Consider the following 22,149-nt stretch of genomic DNA (forward strand, 5'->3'; position numbering starts at 1 on the left):
AACGTTGGAGAACAAAACAAAAGTTACTTCAGCATGTTTAACTGATCTATTAAAAACTAAAAACAAAATTACCCTTACCGATCTAAGTATGGTAAATGTATTTGTCACATATTTAAACAACATGCTCCTTCAGAAAACTGTATTTATTCATTCAGACACCTCATCATGAACTTCAAGAGCTAAAATTAATTATTATTATCATAACCATTTCTGTGTGCCTTCTGCCATCTCCATGCCACACTCAAACTTTGTTCAAGATTTGTATATTTGGCTGTCCAGTTAAGCTCATTCTTAATCTTGGAAGGATCACTATAAACTTCTGCATAATCCCCTGGCCGTCGGCTTAGGTAATCCACCTTTATATCCACGCCAGTCGCCTTTTTACATGCTTCCACGAATTCTTTAACTGAACTACCTGTGATTGTTGCAATGACTTCAGTTTAAAGCAATGCCAGTATAATAGAAACCTTTGAATTTTTGTGTGTGAATATTTTCGCATGTGTTTTAAGTATAGGTGGAATGATTGACCTTTCCCTGTTCCAACATTGTAGACACCAACTTTGCTGGGTACGGCGTGAGCTAAAGCTTTCACATGTGCGTCTATCAAATCTGTGACATCAATGTAGTCTCTCACACATGTTCCATCAGTCGTGTTATAATCGGTTCCTCTTATCTGCAATCAGGGAACAATGTGAGCTTTTCTTGCATAATACCTTTCACCGTTGTGAGGTGCAACACATGAAAATTTAAGGAAAATTATTAATCTTTTTTCTTTATTTTATGCATCCGTTGCCAATAGGTCCATATGACTGAAACAAGAAAAAAGAAACTAGAACCTTTAACCCTGGAATGATTCCTCTTGCTGCATCGAAACAAGCACCTGATATTCTTCCTTGTTCTCGCAATTCTGGTCGTGGAGATTCTCCCAGACGTCCCTCAGGGTCTGAGCCAATGACATTGAAGTACCTGATCACAATATCATGCCATGTAAAACTTCTTGGGAGCACATGATGTATAGTTTGTGTATGATAAATGCCATTTTGGAACTCCTATATGGGCATGATAAAGATATCTAGTCGTTGGGACAAGTTACGTTATAAACATAATATATTGTGGTAAATGATTTTTTATATTTCCAGTTTCTTCTTTTTTAGTTATAGTTGTCGTAAGTTGGAGGAAGAGAAGTGCTGACAGACCTTAAGATCATGACAGCCATGTTTGATGTCTTCGAGAAGTCCAGTATAATATCTTCTGCCATTTTCTTGGCTTTTCCATATGGATTAATAGGTACCTGAACTTTGAGTAACTAACATCAGCCACAAATCTAAGCGTACACTCTAAATTCTTAGTTCTCCCTATTTTCAGTGAGCAAGAGCAATATACTCGAGTCTTTTAGTACTTCACAACGTTATTTTAGAAGTGGTGGGATAACTATTAACCACTCGAGGAACAGTTACTCACTTGAGGAGTGGTTTCTATTATTGGCATCTCCTTAGGTTCTCCATATGTTGCACAAGTACTTGAATATATCAAAGTTTTTACACCATGTGTAGCCATTGCCTTCAGAATCAGCAACGTATTTGATGTAATATTATGATAATATCTGAAAAAATTAAGAAAACACACATGTAGTAGGACAAAATTATTGCGATGACAAAAACTCAAGCCTTGTAATTCAAAAAAAAGTGAGATATGTACCTTAGAGGTTCAGCTGTACTTTCACCGACGTAAGCAACAGCAGCAAAATGCATAACAGCATCAAATGCATTCTCTGAAAATATTTTATTTACCTAATAGAAAGCTAAGGAAAAGGAAAATCAAATCAGAAAATGTAGTTGGAAACATGAGGTGGCCAAGTACATATCAAAAGAACTCTCGAGGATACAGCCGTTGCATCTCCAAGATCGGCATATATAAACTGAAGTCTCCCTGGTTCTGGATAAAGTTCTTGGAGGATTTTAACGGCTCCAATGTTGCCACGAGAAAGGTTGTCCTGTCAAAATTTACATCATAAATACATTATGAGAAAACGTTTTTAACTTTCTATCAAAACAAATACATGTTCTAACTTTTCTACATCAGCTGAAAAATCAAGTCAGTACAGTAATGAAATGAACTAAAATCAAGTCAGTACAGTAATGAAATGGACTAAAAGGAGATATACCACAAGGGATACACGATACGAATCCTTAAGAAGTCGAAGAGCAGCATGAGAACCTATATAGCCTGCACCACCAGTCACCAAAACATGGGTTACACCTTGCTCGTGCTGAGAGAACTGAACACAATCAAGACACACAAGTCAGAAAACTTCATTTTATTTGCAAGAACAACTTCTGAACACTAAGAGAGTATATATTGTAGCCTAAGAAAAATTAAATTTATAAACATGTTTAGGAAATGCATATAACATTGAACCAGACAAGCACAAAAATATAAGATGTAACAGGGTAGTTGGATAGTTGCCGATGCCACGCCTGGTCAGAAATATGCTCACAAAAATAATGAGATGACTATGATGCACTTAAGCTTCTGTGCAGGCAGCAGCCTTCTCAAAAGAATCTTAAGTACTCAAAAAGCATAATCATTTCAGAGCAACAGAGCAAAAAAAAAAAACGAATGTCACTACTCAATCATGGCAGCTGCTACAAATTTAACCACCAGTTACCTTGGTTGAGCTACTTGTAACAGGTGATCGATTAAGCACGAAAAGAAAAAGTGCGGTGATTCCAGCAACCAAGATAATTTTCTTTGTGAGGTTGCTCGTGCGCTGCTTCTCCATGTAATCCATTCCCAGGAACCCTGTAAGATCCTCAAGCACATCACCAGGAGATAAAAACATGAACTTTTAATGAAGAATACTAATTTCAATACAATCTGATGTTAATGACAATTGCAACAATTTCTTGATACCACAACAAATTTTCTATGATCAATGAGTATAGAATGCGTTACCAATCCTAAAAGAAGGGCTGAATTGCAACAGTCAAGCAAGCAACAGGGAATAAAATTGCTATCAGCAAACTCGAATTAATCGGACGATTGGAGACGTCCTAAGTTGCAACCAAAGGCTCAATCTTTAATCATTCCATATGGAACAGAATCATGCACAATCCATATTTCATGCTAACAATTTATGAAACAAAATTCACCTAATCTGACTAACAAATTATCTTTTTTCCAAGGAAAAAAACCATACACAATCTAATGACAAGGAAACAAACTCAATCAACTCGACCCTTTTCAGTCGTGAGGAATATAAAACAAGATGGCAAATGGAATCATTGACCTGTGAAAAAACAGAGTGATCCATCCAATAAAATTTGCACTTGCCCACAAACTTTTTTTCCTCATTGAAATAAGAAATCAATCACAAATCATACTCAAAAAAGAAAAAGAGAAAAACAGCAAGGATTTGAATAAGTCTTACCAGGAAAATTAGAGAAGAAAAATAAACGAAGAATATACGGTAAGCAGAAGCTGGACTGAATATTATATAGTTATACAGGAAAATTAGACTGATTATTTGGTCTAAATGTCAAAGGGTTGCTGGAAAATATGAAAGCAAGAATAATAAATATAAATATATAATAAATGTGAAGAAGGAAGATCTCGAAATTTGTAATGAAAGAAAAGTGGACAATTCTCGTTCTTCATGCGTATAAGAACTACATAACTAACGATCCATGAAGAAAGCAACCTCAAAATCAGGCAACATAAAATATTAACCACCTTGAAACATATATATAGTGTGCGTCTCTATATATATTATGTATGTAAAGTATAGGTTGAATTTCTATCAAGCAAGCAAATTATTTTACGTTACAGGTTAAATTACTATTACTTTAAAGACACTTTAACGGCACAGAGAGTGGTTAGTTAATTCACAAGTCTACGAGTAATTCCTTAATTTTACATCTAATAACATCTATATTATCTACAAATGTCTCCTAATACACGTGGTGTTGTGTGTTTGTAAAATTAGAATAATGATTTAAATATGATAAATTTGTTATTTCAAACTAATGATTTTTCTCATATTTTTTAGTTTTGAAAAGTTGATAAAATTGGTTTGTTATAAATTTTTATAATAAAATGAAGCACTTTTAATAAATAAACACCAAAGTTGATTACTCAACTTAAATATAAATGTTATCCATACAAGGATGTTGAAAATTAAATACATGGTAGTATGAAATTCCAAATTGCCATTCAAATTTATTGTTTTAAAATAGTTGTGTAAATACAGAGAGTTGACTTTTTGCATCATAACTCCTTTCAAGTTATGTTATATGAAGTTGTGAAGAACGATTTAATTACTTAATCTATTTGTTTATTCTTGTAAAGTATATATATTTTGACGTGGTCATTGAGTTTATCAATAAAATTATTATTGATTAATTAATAAATATTGATAATATATTTTTGCAAACATCGCCCTGTCTCCCATTTGTTCCTTGTTTGGCAGTCAAGTCAACGGGTTGGCAGAGAAGCCACAACTAGGAGAAGTGTCCATAAAAAAGAAATTGGAAAAAAAGAAGATGGTGAGTGATTGGAAGATATCAAAACACAAATGCCAGAAAAGGATCAATTTGGATACGAAAGCACTTGCTTTATTTAAAAAAAAACTTAAATAAATATATTTTTTAAACGTTTTTAATTTAAAATTGATTATATTATTTTAGAAGGACAACTAAATTAATAAAATAAATTTAAAACCAAAGATTTATATATCCCAGAGTTTCCATTAATATATTACAATACATATTACTGTCCCCCGAGTCCCTATCGACATGCTCAACAAAAGCATGTAGTACGTGTTTTCTTGATTTAGTCTGGCAAAAATACTAAATTATAAGTGTAAATAATACTTTTAAAAATCTATATTAAAAAAAGAGTGGTTTATTTGTGATTCAAGTTGCTGAGAGACATGCTGAAATTCCAGTCCAAACCTGCAACATTAAATCACTCAACAAGCTTCTACCTCCACGCGTTGAAAAAGAGAGCCCCCAAACGAACTAAAATACAGTCACAATTCTCAAATTGTTCGACTCTATATTACAATCTTACAGTAGAAAAAATTCATAGTTTACACAGATTAAATACATCAGATTAAAGCTCTCCATATTAAAAACCATTCAAGAGCTTTTTACAAGATGCAGAGTTCTGTAAGACGACGCTATAGCCGTACAAATAACCGGAAATTAAAGTCTTTATGAAACACACAATGAGCGTGCCAGCAAGAGAGTGGAAGGGGAAGGGGAAGGTGGAGGGAAATCTTCTACGGTAACTGATACCAAAACTAGAACTCTAGGCATTAAAATGCGCCTAAAGTAAAATACATCATCCCATGATGCCATGTTTGTGCAGCGGCAAACATAAAAGGAACACAAATGGGAAGGAAGCAGCAAAAGGAATGATCTCCAATGCAAAGCATTTACAATTGGGAGAGGAGCTGCTACGCACAGTCAACATATCTCATCTAACCTCTCACTGATTCAGGATTTTTTTTGTCCACCACTTCCACCATGATTGCTGGATCTAGTCACAGGTATGGCTCGCGGTGCGAATTTCATTAATATATTCTTCCGATTCTCATCAGTGTGTGGGAGGCAGGCTCGAAAGAGTTCTATAGGCATCTCCCTGCTTACAACTCTAGCAACCTCCGAATTTGGCAGGCTTAGAGTGGTTAACGATCGTACTATACTATCATACTTGCTGATACAGTACTTAGTCAGGAGATCGAAAAAGGCATCAAATGAAGCCCTCCAAAGGGCGGAATTTGGTGTGCTAAAGTTCATTGCAGACTGAGGATCTTTTAATAAGTGTGCTGCTCTTTCTAAAACAGATTTCAAGATGACTGAGGCACCATCTCCTGCAGGGCTCCTTACTGGACGAAGAGGCGGCTGTTCAGAGGAACAAACAACAGCAGCAAGACAAGCACTGAGTGAATTAAGATCCATACCACCAACACACACAGAGACAGTTTTGGCAAGATCATTAATGGAATCAGCAGCTTCCGGATCCGGGGGGAGAACCCCATAAAGAAATCTTAAATGGCGGAAGATGGCCATGCAAACTATTCGTACAAGCTCACTGCCAGGTAAAAGAAGCTGAAGAAACCTTGATATAAGTTTACGGCCCTTGGGAAGAGAAACTAATTGCAGGAACACAATATCATCCTTGTCAGAAAATCCAACAGAGGTACTGCTTTTCCCAAATGGGTCAACTAGCTGAAGAGAGGCAGCTAATCCTTCTAACAGCATATGGCGGTTCCGCCTAAGCTGGATCCCTCCATCTTGGGGTTGGGTGAACTTTAAGAGCCGGTCAATGTCATCTACAAACAAAAGAAGGCATAAACCATCCTCAATTGTAACCCTCGCAGCAAACATTGGTTCCTGTTCCAAAGGCCTCACAGTCAATTTCTGCTCAGCACCACCATCTCCACAAGCAGAGAGCGGAGGGTCAACTTCAAGAACAGGGCGAGGTCTACGAATCGAGGAAAAGCAAGCCCTTCCAAGTGCATCAACATGGAGATGAGGCTGTGAATCAGTACTATTATGGAACCGGGAAGATTGTTCTTTTTGGTGGGAAGGATGAAAACGATATTTTGACTTTGTTTCAGCAGCATTTTTTGCAAGACAGGCTTGGTGATAATAATCGTTCACATATGGGTCATCATTGCCATGGGTGTCAGCATGCTGTGTTCTCAAAATGCTCTCTATTTCTTCAACGGTCACGTGCTTCGATTTGAACAGTGGCAAATCACTGTCACCCCTATGGCTGCTAGAATCATACCCTTGAGAGAATCGCACTGAATGTCTACCCTTCTGCGCTGATTTATGTTTCGACTCTCTTTTATCGTAGTATCCATATTTACTAAAGTGTGATGGTGAAGGAAATGTGTAGTATATATCAGACTGCAATACAAACATGTGGGCTACAGATGGTTGAAATGAAAGATGCAGCTGCTGCTGCTGGGAGGGTAACACCTGTGCCGGTAATAACCCATGTGTGTTATAACGGAATCCAAGAGGCAAGCAAGGTAAATTTTGAGTAAAGCTAGATGGTGGAGGGTTGTTTGGTGTAGAGAACTTTGGCTGGGATCCACCAGAAAGAGATGACAATGAACGATGACGTGAATTATATAACGAAGCTTGCTGAGATCCTGGTGGAGAGAAGGAAGTGTACGACAAGTTTGGGACTAAAATAGGCTCACTAGAAAAACGTTGCAGCTGCTGCTGCCGAGGGTATGACGATGTTCTGTATAATGGTTTATGTTCTGGAAGAAGCATCGTAGAAAGATAGGGCTGCAATGACCATCTCTTTGTTTCCTCATGACATTCTGTGTCAGGCATATGACGGTCAAGCCGATCAGGAAAATCCAATTCTGGTGCCCATTCTGTGGCTGATGGACCTGAATTATTATCAGGTCTTTAGGAAGCCACAAATTAAAGTAAAACACAAAAAGGATAGAAATATAGAAATAAAAAGTATATGAAATTAAACCAGGCTTCAAGCTCATCTCAAGCACAAACAGTTGCCTTTAGTTTGGAATCAAGCCCGTGGAAACTTAACTAACAAAAAATAATGATCATGAATTTCCGTGAGACAAGCCATAAATACTCACTCTGCCTGGAGAAAGGTTCAGATCCAGATCCGGGGGCACCAATAATTCCAGGATGTCTTGGTCCAGAAACAACTTTATTTAACTGAAGAAAAAAAAATTATATGAGATTGTGAAATGATGAAGCAGCAGGTGGCAGAGCAATCCTGATACAGGACAAAAATATATAATACGGGATTATATCTTAGCACCAGTAGCACCTTGGCAGACTGTTTAGAGAAATTTTTGAAAAACTAAGTGTCATTGGTATTTGGAATACTCGCCTTTCTCAGTAGCATTTGTGACCGAGGTCAATTTTTGAAGTTTCATTCAAGCCAAGGGTCTCTTGATTATATTTGTTTTCCATTTCTTTTCTTTTATATTTTGTTAACATACAACAGCCTTGGTTCCCATTCTTCCAGTACAGTTATTGCATGTCAATCAGAATTGTCACAGCCAAATGTAAAGTGTTAAAATATTTTCCTGGATAGTACTGCTTTCAAATATTTGAAACATTAAATTTGAAGACAAGCTAGCGGATATCAGTTATATTCCAGAGCCATACTTAAGGAACTGTCCCCTCCTTTCACTCCTGCCCCCTTCGTTCATATGATGTCTGAAGATGCAACATACATGTTTAACTGATAACTTGTTGGACCCATTTTATGACCAGAACAATGGCTAAACAAATTACAGCTGATCAGAAAAGGGAACCACTGGCTTAAAGAAATAAGCATATCCAGCATCATAAATTGAGACAGAAGTCAAAATCTCAGGATCCACAAACCAAACAACCTTAGAAAATGTAGTAGCCAGATCATCAATATCAGATAATGATCCAAAACGTGATACCCGAAAAAAGAACAAAAAGTAAATCAACAACAAAGAAGACCACACAATAGCAATAGGAAGAAGGTGTTAAAGAAACTGTAAACAATTAAATGTCTGAAGGTACAAAACCATGCATCTACCGAGAACTACAGAAATTATACCACTATGTGTTACAGAAATTCTACCATATTCAAAGATAGATGGCATTCCCATTCTGTCGTGGATCGTGAAATTAAGTAAAAAGGCGAGTGATAAAAACTTTGAACATAAAAACCTTCTAAAATTAAATAATCTACTAAAAACATATAATAGCTTTTGAGAGATTGTTCTACAAACAAACTGCTATATCATCTTTGGTCAAAATCTAATCTATTGATCTCTTAAAAAATCTTAAAAGCTCCATATAATTAAAGCTCTTTTTTTGAATCTAGCCACTCCATCACAATATAACATGCAATATACAAAGGCTCTTATAGTCTTCCATTAGAAGGCTAGATGGTCATTGAATTTGATAAAAAAGAATTGCTATGCCCGCCCCTATCCAAATCCATACGGCAGTACCCATGGCCAACCCAGTCAATTTTAAAAGGCCCACATCACACACGAAATAAACATTATTTTAACATGCATGTGATGTGAAAATATACAGCACAACTTCTATACCTTGACCTCATCTTTGTCAAACAAATGATACTCGTGTAACTCTTCTTCGCCACCGAATGCACCTCCAATTTCATGAACACACTCTACCTCATCTTCGAGGCTCCCTGACTCCAATTCATCCACGGTATCTTTCCCCAAAGACGGGTACTGGGATGCATCGAATAGAACTCCTTCTGCCATATCAAGACACGTGAGTCTAACAGGAATCTTACAGACATCAAATCAACCAAACAAAACGCCACTTTTTCCTAAAAAATATAGTGAAATAAAAGATGAAACAAAGGAAAAAGAAAAGGAAAACAGAGAAAAAAGAAAAAAAATGAACCCGATAATATTAACCAATAAAAAAACTGAATTAATTAGAGTTTGCTGGAATCTGAGATGCGTACCAGAAACAGAACTGGCGGAGGCCTTGCTGGAGTCATTGAAGTTTCCGCCACCCGATCTCTCCATGCTCACAAATCACAGCATAATTCCATACAGGAACCAGCTCAAATAATTGCAACAGAGATTTTGATAAGTAGGGTTTAGAAGCAGACAAAGCAACCCACCGCAGGCTGTTTCTTCATCATGGGGAGAGAGAGGAAAAAGGAAAAAAAATTGGTTTGGTTTGGTTAAGTGGGAGGGAGACCGACAATAGGGTTAGATTCCAATTATTGCATTTATACTACGAATAGGTTAGTGTAAACAATGTTTTGCAAAAATTTCTGGGACACAGTTTTACGGGTCATATTTTATGAGACGGATCTCTTATTTGGTTCATTCATGAAAAAAGTACTACTTTTTATACTAAGATTATTACTTTTTATTGTGAATATCCATCTCATAAATACATATTCGTAAGACCGTCTCACAAAAAACTTACTCGCAATATTTTGGTGGATGTTTGTTGAATAATTCGTCTTTTCAATCGATCTGATCTTTCAATTAGCTTATTGGAATATTATTATATTAATAATTTAATAAAATTAAAATCTTAAATTTTGTATCTAAACAATAAAAAATTATTCATTAAAAACTTAATTAAGATTTTAAATATAATAAACAACCAAATACTAAAAAAAATTGACCTAAAAATTTCTAAAAAATAAAAAATAATGAACCAATTCGACACGTTTTTTTATTGGTTCACCGATTTATAACCAGTTTTGGATGATTTTGACACCTAAGATTACTTTTAAGTATGGTCCAGATCGAACAATAATATATTGTAAGATCATTTTCATTTCAGTTCCATATGTATCACATGCAAATGCTATGCTCCACAAGATAATGGTGGAATAGCATAAATTTCCCTACTATCACATAATTTGGAAATAGACATAAAAAAAAAAAGTCGTTATCTAATAAATAAATTAAAAATGATTTGAAATACATTTTCTTCGAATTTAAAAAATAAATAAAATGTGTGGCTACCATTTTGATCATTTGATTACCTCGCTCTCATTTTATTATATCATCTATATTGTATTATTAAATATGACAACTTTAGAATAACTAATTTTTGATGTCATTATCTGTTTTAATATATATATATATATATATATATATATATATATATATATATATATATATATATATATATATATATAAAGTGTTATAACTTTAATGTAAGTCAATGTAACTTAGTAGATAGAATCTTTGGTTTTTAAACATCAAGTTATATGTTCAATTCTTACTTTATTTGTTTTTTCTTTATTTTTTCTATTTTTTAAATTCAAATATCAAAATTATGATGTATTATCTCATTATTTCTTATAATTATATTTTGATAATCAATTAAATTTAAGTTAAATGAATTATAAAAAATATTGTATAAACACGTAATGTGTGTGTCGGTGCACTAGTTCGTCAATATGTCTTTGACAAATTTTGATTTCGAAATCATATTATAAAACCACATTTCAAAATTATTCTTGAAAATTCTTGCAATTAATTAATTGATTACTTATGAGTAAAATCGGCCACGTAATTAACGGATTAGCGAAAACAAGTATTTATCATACTGGGCCACGGTCAACTACTGGGCCCTAATTATAGTGGCCGTTTCAACTAACGTAGCGCATTTGGGCTTTGGCCCAAATTAATAATTGCAGAGGTGTCATTAATATAATCGTTTTTTATTTCAAATTATATTAGAACTGGAACAAAAGTTGGACGGGGAATCTTGATTTTGGCACCATTTAGTGGAGAGAGTCAAGAATCAGATAAAAATCGCTTTCAAATTAGTTCCACGCGTACGTAACGATAAATTTCGTACCTTGTTGGATTTCTCCTACGGTGCAGCCTTCACGCGGTGTCGCCGCCCCTCGGTTTCTTCGTCCCTACGTAATCTCTCGAAGAACAACTCCACCTTCGCCATAAACATCCTACCCCTCTCTGTCTATATATATATACGGTCGAAACATGAAACAGATTCACTTCAAGTTTTATTATTTCATTATATAATTAATCTTCTGCTCTAGATCGTAGTCGCGGGAATAACATGAGTAATTACAACCAGACTCAAGGTAATTGAAGAAAACACGTTTGAGCTCTATGTATTTATTTGATATTTTTATGGCGAAATGAAGTTGCGGAAGCATTGGAATTTGAGTGAATTGATTGTGAAATTCTGATGATCTGTCTAAAATTAAACTTTGCAGAGGCGTATCCGCCACCGAGCACGGCGTACCCGGCAGAGACGCATGGATACGTGGCTCCGCCGCCACCTGCTGGTTACCCGACGAAGGATGGATCCGAAGCTCAGGCCGCGAACCCGTCGCCGACCAAAACTACGAAGTCCAGAGGCGATGGTTTTTGGAAAGGATGGTTAGTGTTTTTTAATTAATAAATTTTACTTTTTTTGTGCATGAAAAGTTGATTCAATAATCAGATACAGTTAGAAAATAGATACAAATAAATTATTTTATAAATTAAAGGATTTTTTAATTTTCTCAGACTCGAGATCTCGTCTTAAAATTTTATATTTGAAACAGTGTTATCTATTTCCAAATTACCAAATATATAATTTTTTACAGTTGCTTTTTGATGCATGAACTTCTACAAAATATGCCAATTATTGCCTCTAATTAATTTATCGTAAATTTATATTATATTTAAAAATCGATCATATGAATCGCAAGATATTTAGAATATTTTTTAAAATATAAATTTTTAAATCGAAATTTATTGAAAATTATAATGAAATGTTTGATTTTGCAGTTGCGCCGCCTTGTGCTGCTGTTGTGCATTGGATGTTTGTTTTTGAGGAGCTGAAGATTCTCTCGTCATATTTATTACAAACTTCATTGTATACTTAAATTTTCACATTTTCAATAGTTTATTTGGTATTTGGGATTTTAGGGCGATGGATAGATTGTTTGATATGTAATGTTTAATAATGACAATCTTTGGGGATTTAGATTGTTGATTGTGTATTTACAAATAATTGGGTTTGTAGAATGAGATTTTCTGAATGATTTTGTAAGTATTCGTATTTGTTTGACTTTTAGGTTGTAAATGTTCTACTCAAGTAGATTTCATCCCGACAAAAATTTTTGGGTCGTATATCCATGAAAAAGTATTAATTTTTATGCTAAGAGTATTATATTTTATTGTGAATATCAGTAGAGCTGACATGTTTCACAGATAAAGATTCGTGAGACCGTCTCACAAGAGACATACTCTTTCATCCATGAAAACATGAAGTCATTTTTAATAATTTGTTCAAATACTTTTTCGAATCTAATTTATTCAATCCAAACGCAATTTTGATGAAATTGAAAGTTGATTTGGTCAACATAAAAATAATATTTAGATTGTGTATATCAAATTTAAGTGTTCGTATGTAAGCGTGGTAACAACTATATACAATATATGCAGCAAACTAAAATAAGATAATAATTACTTGAAAAGGAGAAAAATATTATCTGACTTTACATTTGTGGATAGACAATGGAAATGGAAACAGACGATGGGGGATTTGTGCAATTGTGCTTATTGCGTTTTGTCCACGTGTTAATATAATTGACCTATGTGATTTTGCCGTCAAGGGTTATTCATGTTTTATCGGGAAGAATAATTGTCACTTAGAGTCAGTATGTTTTTTTTTTTTTATTGGAAGTATGGCAAAAAAACATTATACATATATGCAATTTTTTTTTAAAAAAATCAATTTCTACTTTGAAAAGAAAAAAAAATGGTTGATGGGATCGTGGGAGAATATTTTCGAAAATATCACATACACATTTGGAAGTAGATTTGTTTTAGGTTTTACTCATGAAACTCGTCAAAGTTTGGTTTTCATTTAATAATTTGAATTTTTTATTTCTGGTTTTGGTCAATTTTTTTTAAACCACTTAATCTATCAAATATTGCTTATTTGATATCAGTAATCTCCTATGTGACTCATGTAACGAGAATAAACATATATTATACACATTAAATATACAAAACAAAAATAAATAGAAACGACAAACCTTTTTTCCTCCAATTTTGAAATATTATGAGTCATTTTGATTTATTTTCCTTTTATTTTTTGTCATATTAATTTTAATTTGAATAATATGATTTTGATTCTAATAATACGTGCCAATTAAGAAAGAATTAATGTCAAAAAAAACATATTCGATGGATTTAAGAGTTTCAAGTATAAAAAGAGGTCACAACAAAAAAAAAATCCAAATTATTGATGAAGATCAAACTTTGATAGGACTAAAATCTAAAACTGAGATTAGCCGGGTGACCCCCTCGATTGTAATCAAAAAAAATCTAAAACAAACAAACAATACTAAAAATATTAAATCTTAGTTTTTAAAAATGATATTTGGTATTTTTTTTAAAAATTATATACAGCCAATCAAACAAAATAATTATATTTTACATGACACGTTATGTACCAATTATTATTTTTTTAATTATGTTGGCGGCAAATAAATAAATTTTATAAAGTAATATCGACATCTTATCTTATATCTACCACGTCAAGACAAACTTTCGTGTTTTTGATATTCCCAAAAACAATATTCAAAAAATCCAAAGCCAAATCCAACCAAACAACAAGGCTAACCTCTAACCACACGATGATCCAAAACATGACTGATGCGATCCTGGCGAAATGGACGAGCAGGGTCGGGTGCTCCACCGGATCAGATCAATAATTTATTAAGGAAAATGAGCAAGGTAGATGAACCCGAGAGCTATAGCTTCCACTGTGACCTGCAAATAAGGAGATGAACTCGTGAATGGGCGTCGGAGGGGTGTCCGGCGTGGCCACTCCGATGCTTACGTCAGCAGGTGAAGATGATAACCAGTGTAGCTTAGATAAAAGTAAAGGCTACTGGTGTAAATATGTGTGATAACATATGCGTAAGGGTGAATTCTCCAGAGAGAACCAGAGAGGGGATCTCTCAAATGAGAAGTATACCTGCTTATTTATAGGAGAAAATGAGGTAGGTACCTCGATTCCAGTACCACCTACTAAGTATCCAAGCCCAAGTTGTTCTGACAGATTAGACGGCCTGTATCAATCATAATTGAGTGTGGTTCAATTCTCGAGGTGGCCCGGTTAGAATACCTCCCGGGGCTTTATATGAGAGCCTGGGCGTCTGGTTGCCCGGGGAGTAGAGTCCGAGCTTGCACTTGCCCGCCTTCAGAAGAATCCATCCTGCAAATTGATCCTGATTTGGGAATCCATTTGATATCCCGGGTCATTCATGACCCAGGCTCTTACAGGGGTATCATCACACATCCCTTAAATTAGAGTCATACTCGCTGTCCCGATTTAGTCATGCTTGGATTCCCAAAGAGATGATCAATCTAGTTTATAAAAGCATCGGGAGCTTCATGTCTCCCAGAGATGGGATGAGGAGTCGGAGTCTCGTGTCTCATGAACTTGAGATAATACGCCAGGAACTTTCAATAAGTAGTCGGGATATTGAGCTCTAAACCGGATAAAAATCATTGTACTTAGTAGATGACCGAGGTTCGGTTCCCTGGGCCAGGGTACGGGTCCCTAGACTTACAAATAACCAAGGCGCGGAGCCTTGGGCCGGGGAGCATGTCCCGGGACCTAGGAATGGTCGAGGTGTGTGGCCCCGAGCCAGGGTGTAGTGCCCTGGGCTTTTAAGAACCAAGGTGCGGAGCCTTGGGTCGGGGAGCATGTCCTGGGACTTGGGAATGGTCGAGGTGTGTGGCTCCGAGCCAGGGTGTAGTGCCCTGGGCTTTTAAGAACCAAGGTGCGGAGCCTTGGGCCGGGGAGCATGTCCCGGGACTTGGGAATGGTCGAGGTGTGTGGCCCCGAGCCAGGGTGTAGTGCCCTGGGTTTTTAAGAACCAAGGTGCGGAGCCTTGGGCCGGGGAGCATGTCCCGGGACTTGGGAATGGTCGAGGTGTGTGGCCCCGAGCCAGGGTGTAGTGCCCTGGGCTTTTAAGAACCAAGGTGCGGAGCCTTGGGCCGGGGAGCATGTCCCGGGACTTGGGAATGGTCGAGGTGTGTGGCCCCGAGCCAGGGTGTAGTGCCCTGGGCTTTTAAGAACCAAGGTGCGGAGCCTTGGGCCGGGGAGCATGTCCCGAGACTTGGGAATGGTCGAGGTTTGTTGCCCCGAGCCAGGGTATAGTGCCCTGGGCTTATAAATAAGATGCCGGGGCCTCGTCTCTCCCGGACTTAAGATAATGTGCCGGGGCCTCGTATCTCCCGGACTGAAGATACTGTGCCGGGGCCTCGTATCTCCCGGACTTTCAAGAAGGTGTCGTGGTGGCCTGCATGGTATGCCCGGGTGCTCTGGTATGTCTGCCCGGGTTGTCTGCATGGTCTGCCCGGGCTGTCTGGATGTCTGCCCGGGCTCTGGCATGGTCTGCCCGGGCTCTCTGGATGTCTGCCCTGGCTGTCTGTATGTCTGCCCGGGCTCTGGCATGGTCTGCCCGGGCTCTCTGGATGTCTGCCCGGGCTGTCTGTATGGTCTGCCCGGGCTTTGGCATGGTCTGCCCGGGCTGTCTGGATGGTCTGCCCGGGCTGTCTGGATGTCTGCCCGGGCTCTCAAGAATGTGTCGGGGCCTCATGTCTCCCGGACTTTTAATTTTTCTGCTTCTCCTGCTATATTAGTTTTATTAAAAACCAAATCACTAACCTGGAAATAATGAATCAGAATTCATTTTCTGTATAGTGAAACCACTCACATTGGAGAGTGGGTGCCCTAACCACACGATGATCCAAAACATGACCTTTGACTAAGGTTGTCTTAGGCTCCCAAACAAAACAATGTAAATGTTTCAAGCATTCTCTCTCGCACAATTGCGCTAAATATGACTCGTAAACATGATTTAATGTGTGTGGAATCCAATCATACAACCATCAAATTATCAATTTATTGATAAGATCAACCATAAAAAAGTTGGTTAAATTTATTACATATATGCCTCTTTGATGTTGAAAAAAATCGAAGTTAACGCTTGATTGATGAATTTGAGATCTTTGATTTTTTATTCAATTAAATTTCTCGAACTTGTTTGAATGAACAAAATTTTAAGGTCTTTCAAATCCGTTTTGAAATGTAAATTCAACTATAATTACGATAAAAATAGTTCTCTGAGACGGTCTCACAAATTTTTATCTGTGAGAGAAGTTAACCTTACTGATATTCATAATAAAAAGTAATACTGTTATGATAAAAAGTAATATTTTTTCATGGATTATCCAAATCTCACAAAATACGACACGTGAGACTGTCTAACACAAATTTTTGGCTTACGATAAATGTCAAATACAATCAAAATAAATATGCATCAAATACTCACTCAAATCGAATCCTCGTATCCAAATCAAATAATTAACATAAACTCCATGTCTTATTTTTTCCACCACATGGACTCGAGACTGGAAACAAAACTCCCTTTCAATGTCCCACAAGCCTCCAAACACCACGCACTCGCACACCCTCTTTCTCTCTGGTATATCACCATTATTGATTCATCATCATCATCATCAAATTCTTGAAACACCACAGCTAATAAATTTGAATCATCACACATCAAACTTCCGATTCCCGACAAAAAGTTAATGTACAAATTCCACTCGACCAATCATTTCTGTATCTCTGCACAACTTTTATTGTCATTTCTTGCTTGAATCCTTTCTTCCAAAAGTACATATCCTTTTGATTCCTTTCACTTTTCTCCGATCATGCTTCGTAGTTTACTGCCAACCCTTCAACACAATCCCAAAGCCTCTTCTTCCGCCATGACCTCCGCCGGCAAGCGCGCCGTTGACCTTCCTAGCCCTTCTGTAGCCGAGCCCGTCAAGCGCCATCGAACCCATCGCTCCCCCGTCGAGAAGGACCTACAATTCGAGGAAGAGGGGGAGGATCAGCTGCAGTCCGTCGCTGCTGGAGCTTCCACCCGGGAGGATGATGACTCGACCGGACTGCGCCTCCTCGGGTTACTTCTGCAATGCGCCGAGTGTGTAGCCATGGATAACCTCGACGACGCCGGCCAGCTCCTGCCTGAAATAGCTGAGCTTTCCTCCCCCTTCGGCTCTTCCGCCCAAAGGGTCGGCGCGTACTTTGCTGACGCGCTTTCAGCGCGCATCATCAGCTCATATCTAAGCATCTACTCACCCGTCAGCCCTCTTTGCAAAACCCATCATCAAAAACTCCTGAACGCACTACAAATCTTCAACTCTGTCACCCCTTTAATCAAATTCTCACACTTCACAGCCAACCAAGCCATCCAGCATGCATTGGACGGTGCTGATCATGTCCACATAATCGACCTGGACATCATGCAGGGCCTCCAATGGCCAGGATTGTTTCACATTCTCGCTTCCAAGTCAAGAAAGGTCAAGTCTTTTAGAATCACAGGATTTGGATCCTCAGCAGAGTTACTTAACTCAACTGGTCAGCGTTTAGCTGAATTTGCTACTGCACTCAACATTTCTTTTGAGTTTCAGCCCATACAAGGGAAGATTGGAAACATAAAAAATTTAAGTCAATTAAATATCAAAGTGGGAGAAACCATAGTGGTACATTGGATGCATCATTGCTTGTACGATGTATCAGGGAGTGACTTGGGAGCTTCAAAAATACTAACTATGTTGAGGCCGAAACTGATAACCATTGTTGAACAGGATTTGAGCCATGGAGGAAGTTTCTTGGGACGATTTGTGGAGGCGTTGCATTACTACTCAGCTTTATTTGATGCGTTAGGGGACGGATTGGAGGCGGAGAGCGTGGAGAGGCACACAGTGGAGCAGCAGCTGTTCGGGTGTGAGATTCGGAACATTGTGGCAGTAGGTGGACCGAAGCGGACGGGGGAAGTGAAGGTGGAGAGGTGGGAAGATGAGTTGGTTCGAGGCGGATTTCGATCAATTTCCCTTGCTGGCAACCCTGCTGCTCAAGCCAACTTATTGCTTGGGATGTTTCCTTGGCAGGGGTATACATTGGCAGAAGAGGGTGGATGCTTGAAGTTGGGATGGAAAGATTTGCCATTGCTCACGGCCTCAGCTTGGCAGCCATGTGAATAGTCAGTCGGATTTTTGCACACGTGAAAGGGGAAACGGATCACGATACTGATGTTCTTGCTTGATTTTGATGATGGGATCATGGATACAGAACCAAGTTTTTTTAAGGTGGACCAGAGGATATATAGGTACTTTCGCTTGAGAATTTGGAATCTAGCCTCTACGATCACACTGAGATGGAGATACATTGTATTTGTTCGTTTTGTAATATATGTTAGTTATTCTTTGATGTTGGAATAAAGAAATGTGCCAACCTTCATGGAGAATTGGAGATCATGGATTCATGGGACTTATTCCAAGTCTCTTTGTGAGATTTCACGTCCATTAATATGTAATTTATTGTTTCTTTTAGCAATCGACCAACACCTCAGATGCAAATACCACCTTTTTGTTCACTTTACTCGGTCGATTGCTAAAAGAAACAATAAATTATGCGTCTCACCTTCATTTCTGAAATGTGCTCACTCATTCTTTCATGCTCAAGGCGAATCTCGTCATGTTTCTCTACACTTTCTTGATAATGCTTTTTCGACAGCAAGAGTTCCTTCTTTAGGTTCATGTTCTCGAATTCAGAATCCTTCAATAAACCAGAAATTGTCGCCAATTCATCTTCAAGCTCTTTAACTGTCGCTTGTGATTATAGCAACTCTCTAGTCGCCTCGGGATTCCAATCAGTATGTTCAACAACAGTTGGTCTTTTGCCTGCATAAGATTTTGTCTCAGCATTGTGGTTGCAATCCTTCACATCGGACAATTCGTTCTCCACTTGTATGAATCCACCCTTCGAGGGTAATTTCTTTTGCTTCTTCTTCTCCGTTCCATGAATCTCCGCATCAGTTTTCTGAAGCTTAAAATATCATGAAAGATAGAGGACAGCAGTACAGCACTTCTCTATCCTCTTGACCAAGTTAAGTGCAGTAATTTAAGTTAGCATCTGAGACTGAATTATTTGAGATTTAAGTCTAGAGCTATACCCATTTATAAGATTTCACATGCTTGACAAGGATATTGAAGTCAACATAAACATGATAGAACTATTCAAATGCACTACATGTTGAAGTAAGCAACACCTTTCTAAAAACAAGAAAAGGAGCATGAAGACATTAAGCAAACTAACACCTTTTTAAAACCAGAAAAAGAACATACAGACAGACATTAAGTATATGAACACTTTTTAAAACAAGAAAAATAACATGCATTAAGCAAAATAACGTGTTTAAAAAAAAAACAGGGAATACAAAGCCAATCACTATTAGTCTTACATTTTCAAAAGTGAGAAGGAATATGAACATGGAGAAAGAACGAGATTTGACTGATTTCAGTACCTTAAGAGATCAGAGCATTGACAAATTATTTATTTTATAAAACCATGATAAAAACTAATATCGGTCGGGAACTTCATTTCTGTCAACGTACTCAGCAACATTCGCCATAGTTCTAGGACTGGTATGAATCTCGACTTCCATCACTGTATCTGATATAATTTCGATGAATGACGGTAAGATATATCTGATCTACACATATGATAGAATCAATGGCTCAAATTTAGCCACACATACACGGGATCCACTAATTTTTTTAAAATTGTTGTGTTTACCTTGGTGTCCTTCAAAAAATCTGGAAATGTCCTTCTCGAAATCTTGAAAACAGCAACGATTCTTTAAGTCGAGGCAAGGATAAATCCTTTATCCGCAAGACGATATTGCCCGTATACAAGTGCTTTACGTTAACAGCAATCGTCCCTAAGATACAATGACTATTATCAAGAGTAGTAGCCCAACAAACTCTTGATTTCAACGAACAAAATTTGCAGTAATCTTTCAAGTATAAAAACGAGATTGAGTGCAGCAATATGAGAAGAAATGCAATGAAAATTCAGCAGCCAATTCAAAATGATGAGGGGGTTATTTATAGATGATCACCGGATGTGTTGAAGAGTCACGTCTTTCCATACCGGATGTGTTGAAGAGTCACCACTATGTGTAATGGACACATGGTTTGGTGCAGTAGCTGCCACGAACAGATGCTTTGATGCCAATGGACGCGCAAGATTTCTGAAACTGCGCAGCGCGCGCGGCCGCGCGACAACACGCGCGGCCGCGCGCGACCTACTGTTCTCGTGTTGTGTCCGTTTCGGCCCTGGACCATATCTTAGATTCATAAGTGTTCTTGAAGCGGCCATTACTTCACACTTATATAGGTGATCTCCTATCAAGAGTATCCTGCCATACTCTACCTTTTAGGTATAGGAATCATTAAAAAAAAAATTAACCTCACCACATGTTGCAGGTACATTTTACTTGGACGTTTTAGGAATGAGCCTTCATTGTTTCCAAGTGTTCAACCAATGTTTACAACTTAGTTTTCCCATTGAACCAAGGTTTTGGGATCTCCAATTTTCAAGGTTGGGTTACCGCTATAAACATTTTTATTTTGTGGTTTTCAAGCCCATTCCCCTTATTAGCTTGTACAATTGATCTCGATTTATACCTTTAGTAAACGGATCCGCTAGGTTTCCTTTGATTTCACATATTCAACAGAAATAACCCCATTTGAGATCAATTGTCTTATGGTATTATGTCTTCGACGAATATGTCGAGACTTACCATTGTACATACTGCTTTGTGCTCTTCCTATTGCTGATTGACTATCACAATGAATAACAATAGAAGACACTGGTTTATTCCAACAAGGAATATCTTCTAGGAAGTTTCTTAGCCACTCGGTTTCTTCTCCTGCTTTGTCCAAAGCAATAAACTCGGATTCCATCGTGGATCGAGCTATACATGTTTGCCTAGAAGATTTCCATGACACCGCTCCTCCACCAATCGTGAACACATATCCACTTGTGGACTTGGAGTTTTTTGTGTCAGATATCCAATTTGCATCACAATATCCTTCCAATACTGCTGGATATTTCGTATATATCAATCCAAAGTTCATGGTGTATTTTAAATATCCAAACACTCTCGTCAAGGCTTTCCAATGATCCTTATTTGGATTGCTTGTAAACCTACTTAACTTGTTTACGGAATATGCAAGATCTGGTCGGGTACAATTAGTCAAGTACATTAGACTACCGATTATCCTTGCATATTCTAGTTGATCAATAGGTTCTCCTCGATTCTTTGCTAAATGAACACCCAAATCTAAAGGTGTTCTTGCCGAAGGATTGTCGAGTGCCTTGAACCTTTCAAGAACCTTTTCAACATAATGAGTTTGTGATAATATAATTCCTTCAGAATTCCTAGAGATTTTAATCCCTAATATTATATCACATAACCCCAAGTCTTTCATATCAAAATGTTTTTTCAACATTTTCTTAGTATTCATGATCAACTCATGATCATTTCCCATGATTAACATGTCATCTACATAAAGGCAAACAATTACATATACATTTTCATTCCCTTTAATGTAGACGCACTTGTCACACTCATTGATTTTGAAACCATTTGATATCATTGTGGTATCAAATTTTTCATGCCACTGTTTAGGTGCTGTTTGAGTCCGTATAGGGACTTGACAAGTTTACACACCTTCTTCTCTTGTCC

At 37.4% G+C, this 22,149-nt stretch overlaps 3 protein-coding genes and 1 pseudogene across 6 annotated transcripts; 2 read left to right on the top strand and 2 right to left on the bottom strand.

The window, feature by feature from the left end:
- Window positions 1-23: 23 nt before the first annotated feature.
- On the bottom strand, window positions 24-9,719 carry LOC140838414 (UDP-arabinose 4-epimerase 1-like). Of its 4 annotated transcripts, XM_073204689.1 has the most exons (13): window positions 9,490-9,719; window positions 9,097-9,273; window positions 8,402-8,454; window positions 7,631-7,712; window positions 2,669-2,802; window positions 2,165-2,278; window positions 1,886-1,993; window positions 1,699-1,790; window positions 1,462-1,603; window positions 1,197-1,291; window positions 837-966; window positions 529-673; window positions 24-415 (listed from the first exon to the last, which is right to left on the bottom strand). In XM_073204689.1, exons 1-13 carry the CDS (start codon window positions 9,551-9,553, stop codon window positions 186-188), a joined length of 1,566 nt encoding a protein of 521 aa, XP_073060790.1. In that variant the 5' UTR covers window positions 9,554-9,719; the 3' UTR covers window positions 24-185. The 4 variants fall into 4 exon arrangements, with proteins under 4 accessions (XP_073060790.1, XP_073060791.1, XP_073060793.1 ...); XM_073204690.1 differs by lacking the exon at window positions 8,402-8,454 and having other exon boundaries at window positions 9,101-9,273; XM_073204692.1 differs by lacking the exons at window positions 7,631-7,712; window positions 8,402-8,454; window positions 9,097-9,273; window positions 9,490-9,719 and adding an exon at window positions 3,431-3,578.
- On the bottom strand, window positions 4,935-7,540 carry LOC140838413 (protein PAT1 homolog 2-like; annotated as a pseudogene).
- Window positions 9,720-11,363: 1,644 nt separating the features above from the next.
- Window positions 11,364-12,587, top strand: LOC140838415 (protein CYSTEINE-RICH TRANSMEMBRANE MODULE 6-like). The gene is made up of 3 exons (XM_073204694.1): window positions 11,364-11,610; window positions 11,746-11,911; window positions 12,305-12,587. Exons 1-3 carry the CDS (start codon window positions 11,586-11,588, stop codon window positions 12,348-12,350), a joined length of 237 nt encoding a protein of 78 aa, XP_073060795.1. The 5' UTR covers window positions 11,364-11,585; the 3' UTR covers window positions 12,351-12,587.
- A 4,349-nt stretch (window positions 12,588-16,936) lies between these two features.
- LOC140838416 (scarecrow-like protein 23) lies at window positions 16,937-18,997 on the top strand. Its single transcript, XM_073204695.1, has one exon. It carries the CDS (start codon window positions 17,261-17,263, stop codon window positions 18,596-18,598), a length of 1,338 nt encoding a protein of 445 aa, XP_073060796.1. The 5' UTR covers window positions 16,937-17,260; the 3' UTR covers window positions 18,599-18,997.
- The last annotated feature ends 3,152 nt before the right edge of the window (window positions 18,998-22,149 follow it).

Source organism: Primulina eburnea, chromosome 8 (assembly GCF_022965805.1).
Source record: "Primulina eburnea isolate SZY01 chromosome 8, ASM2296580v1, whole genome shotgun sequence".
In the NCBI taxonomy this organism is placed as follows: Eukaryota; Viridiplantae; Streptophyta; class Magnoliopsida; order Lamiales; family Gesneriaceae; genus Primulina; species Primulina eburnea.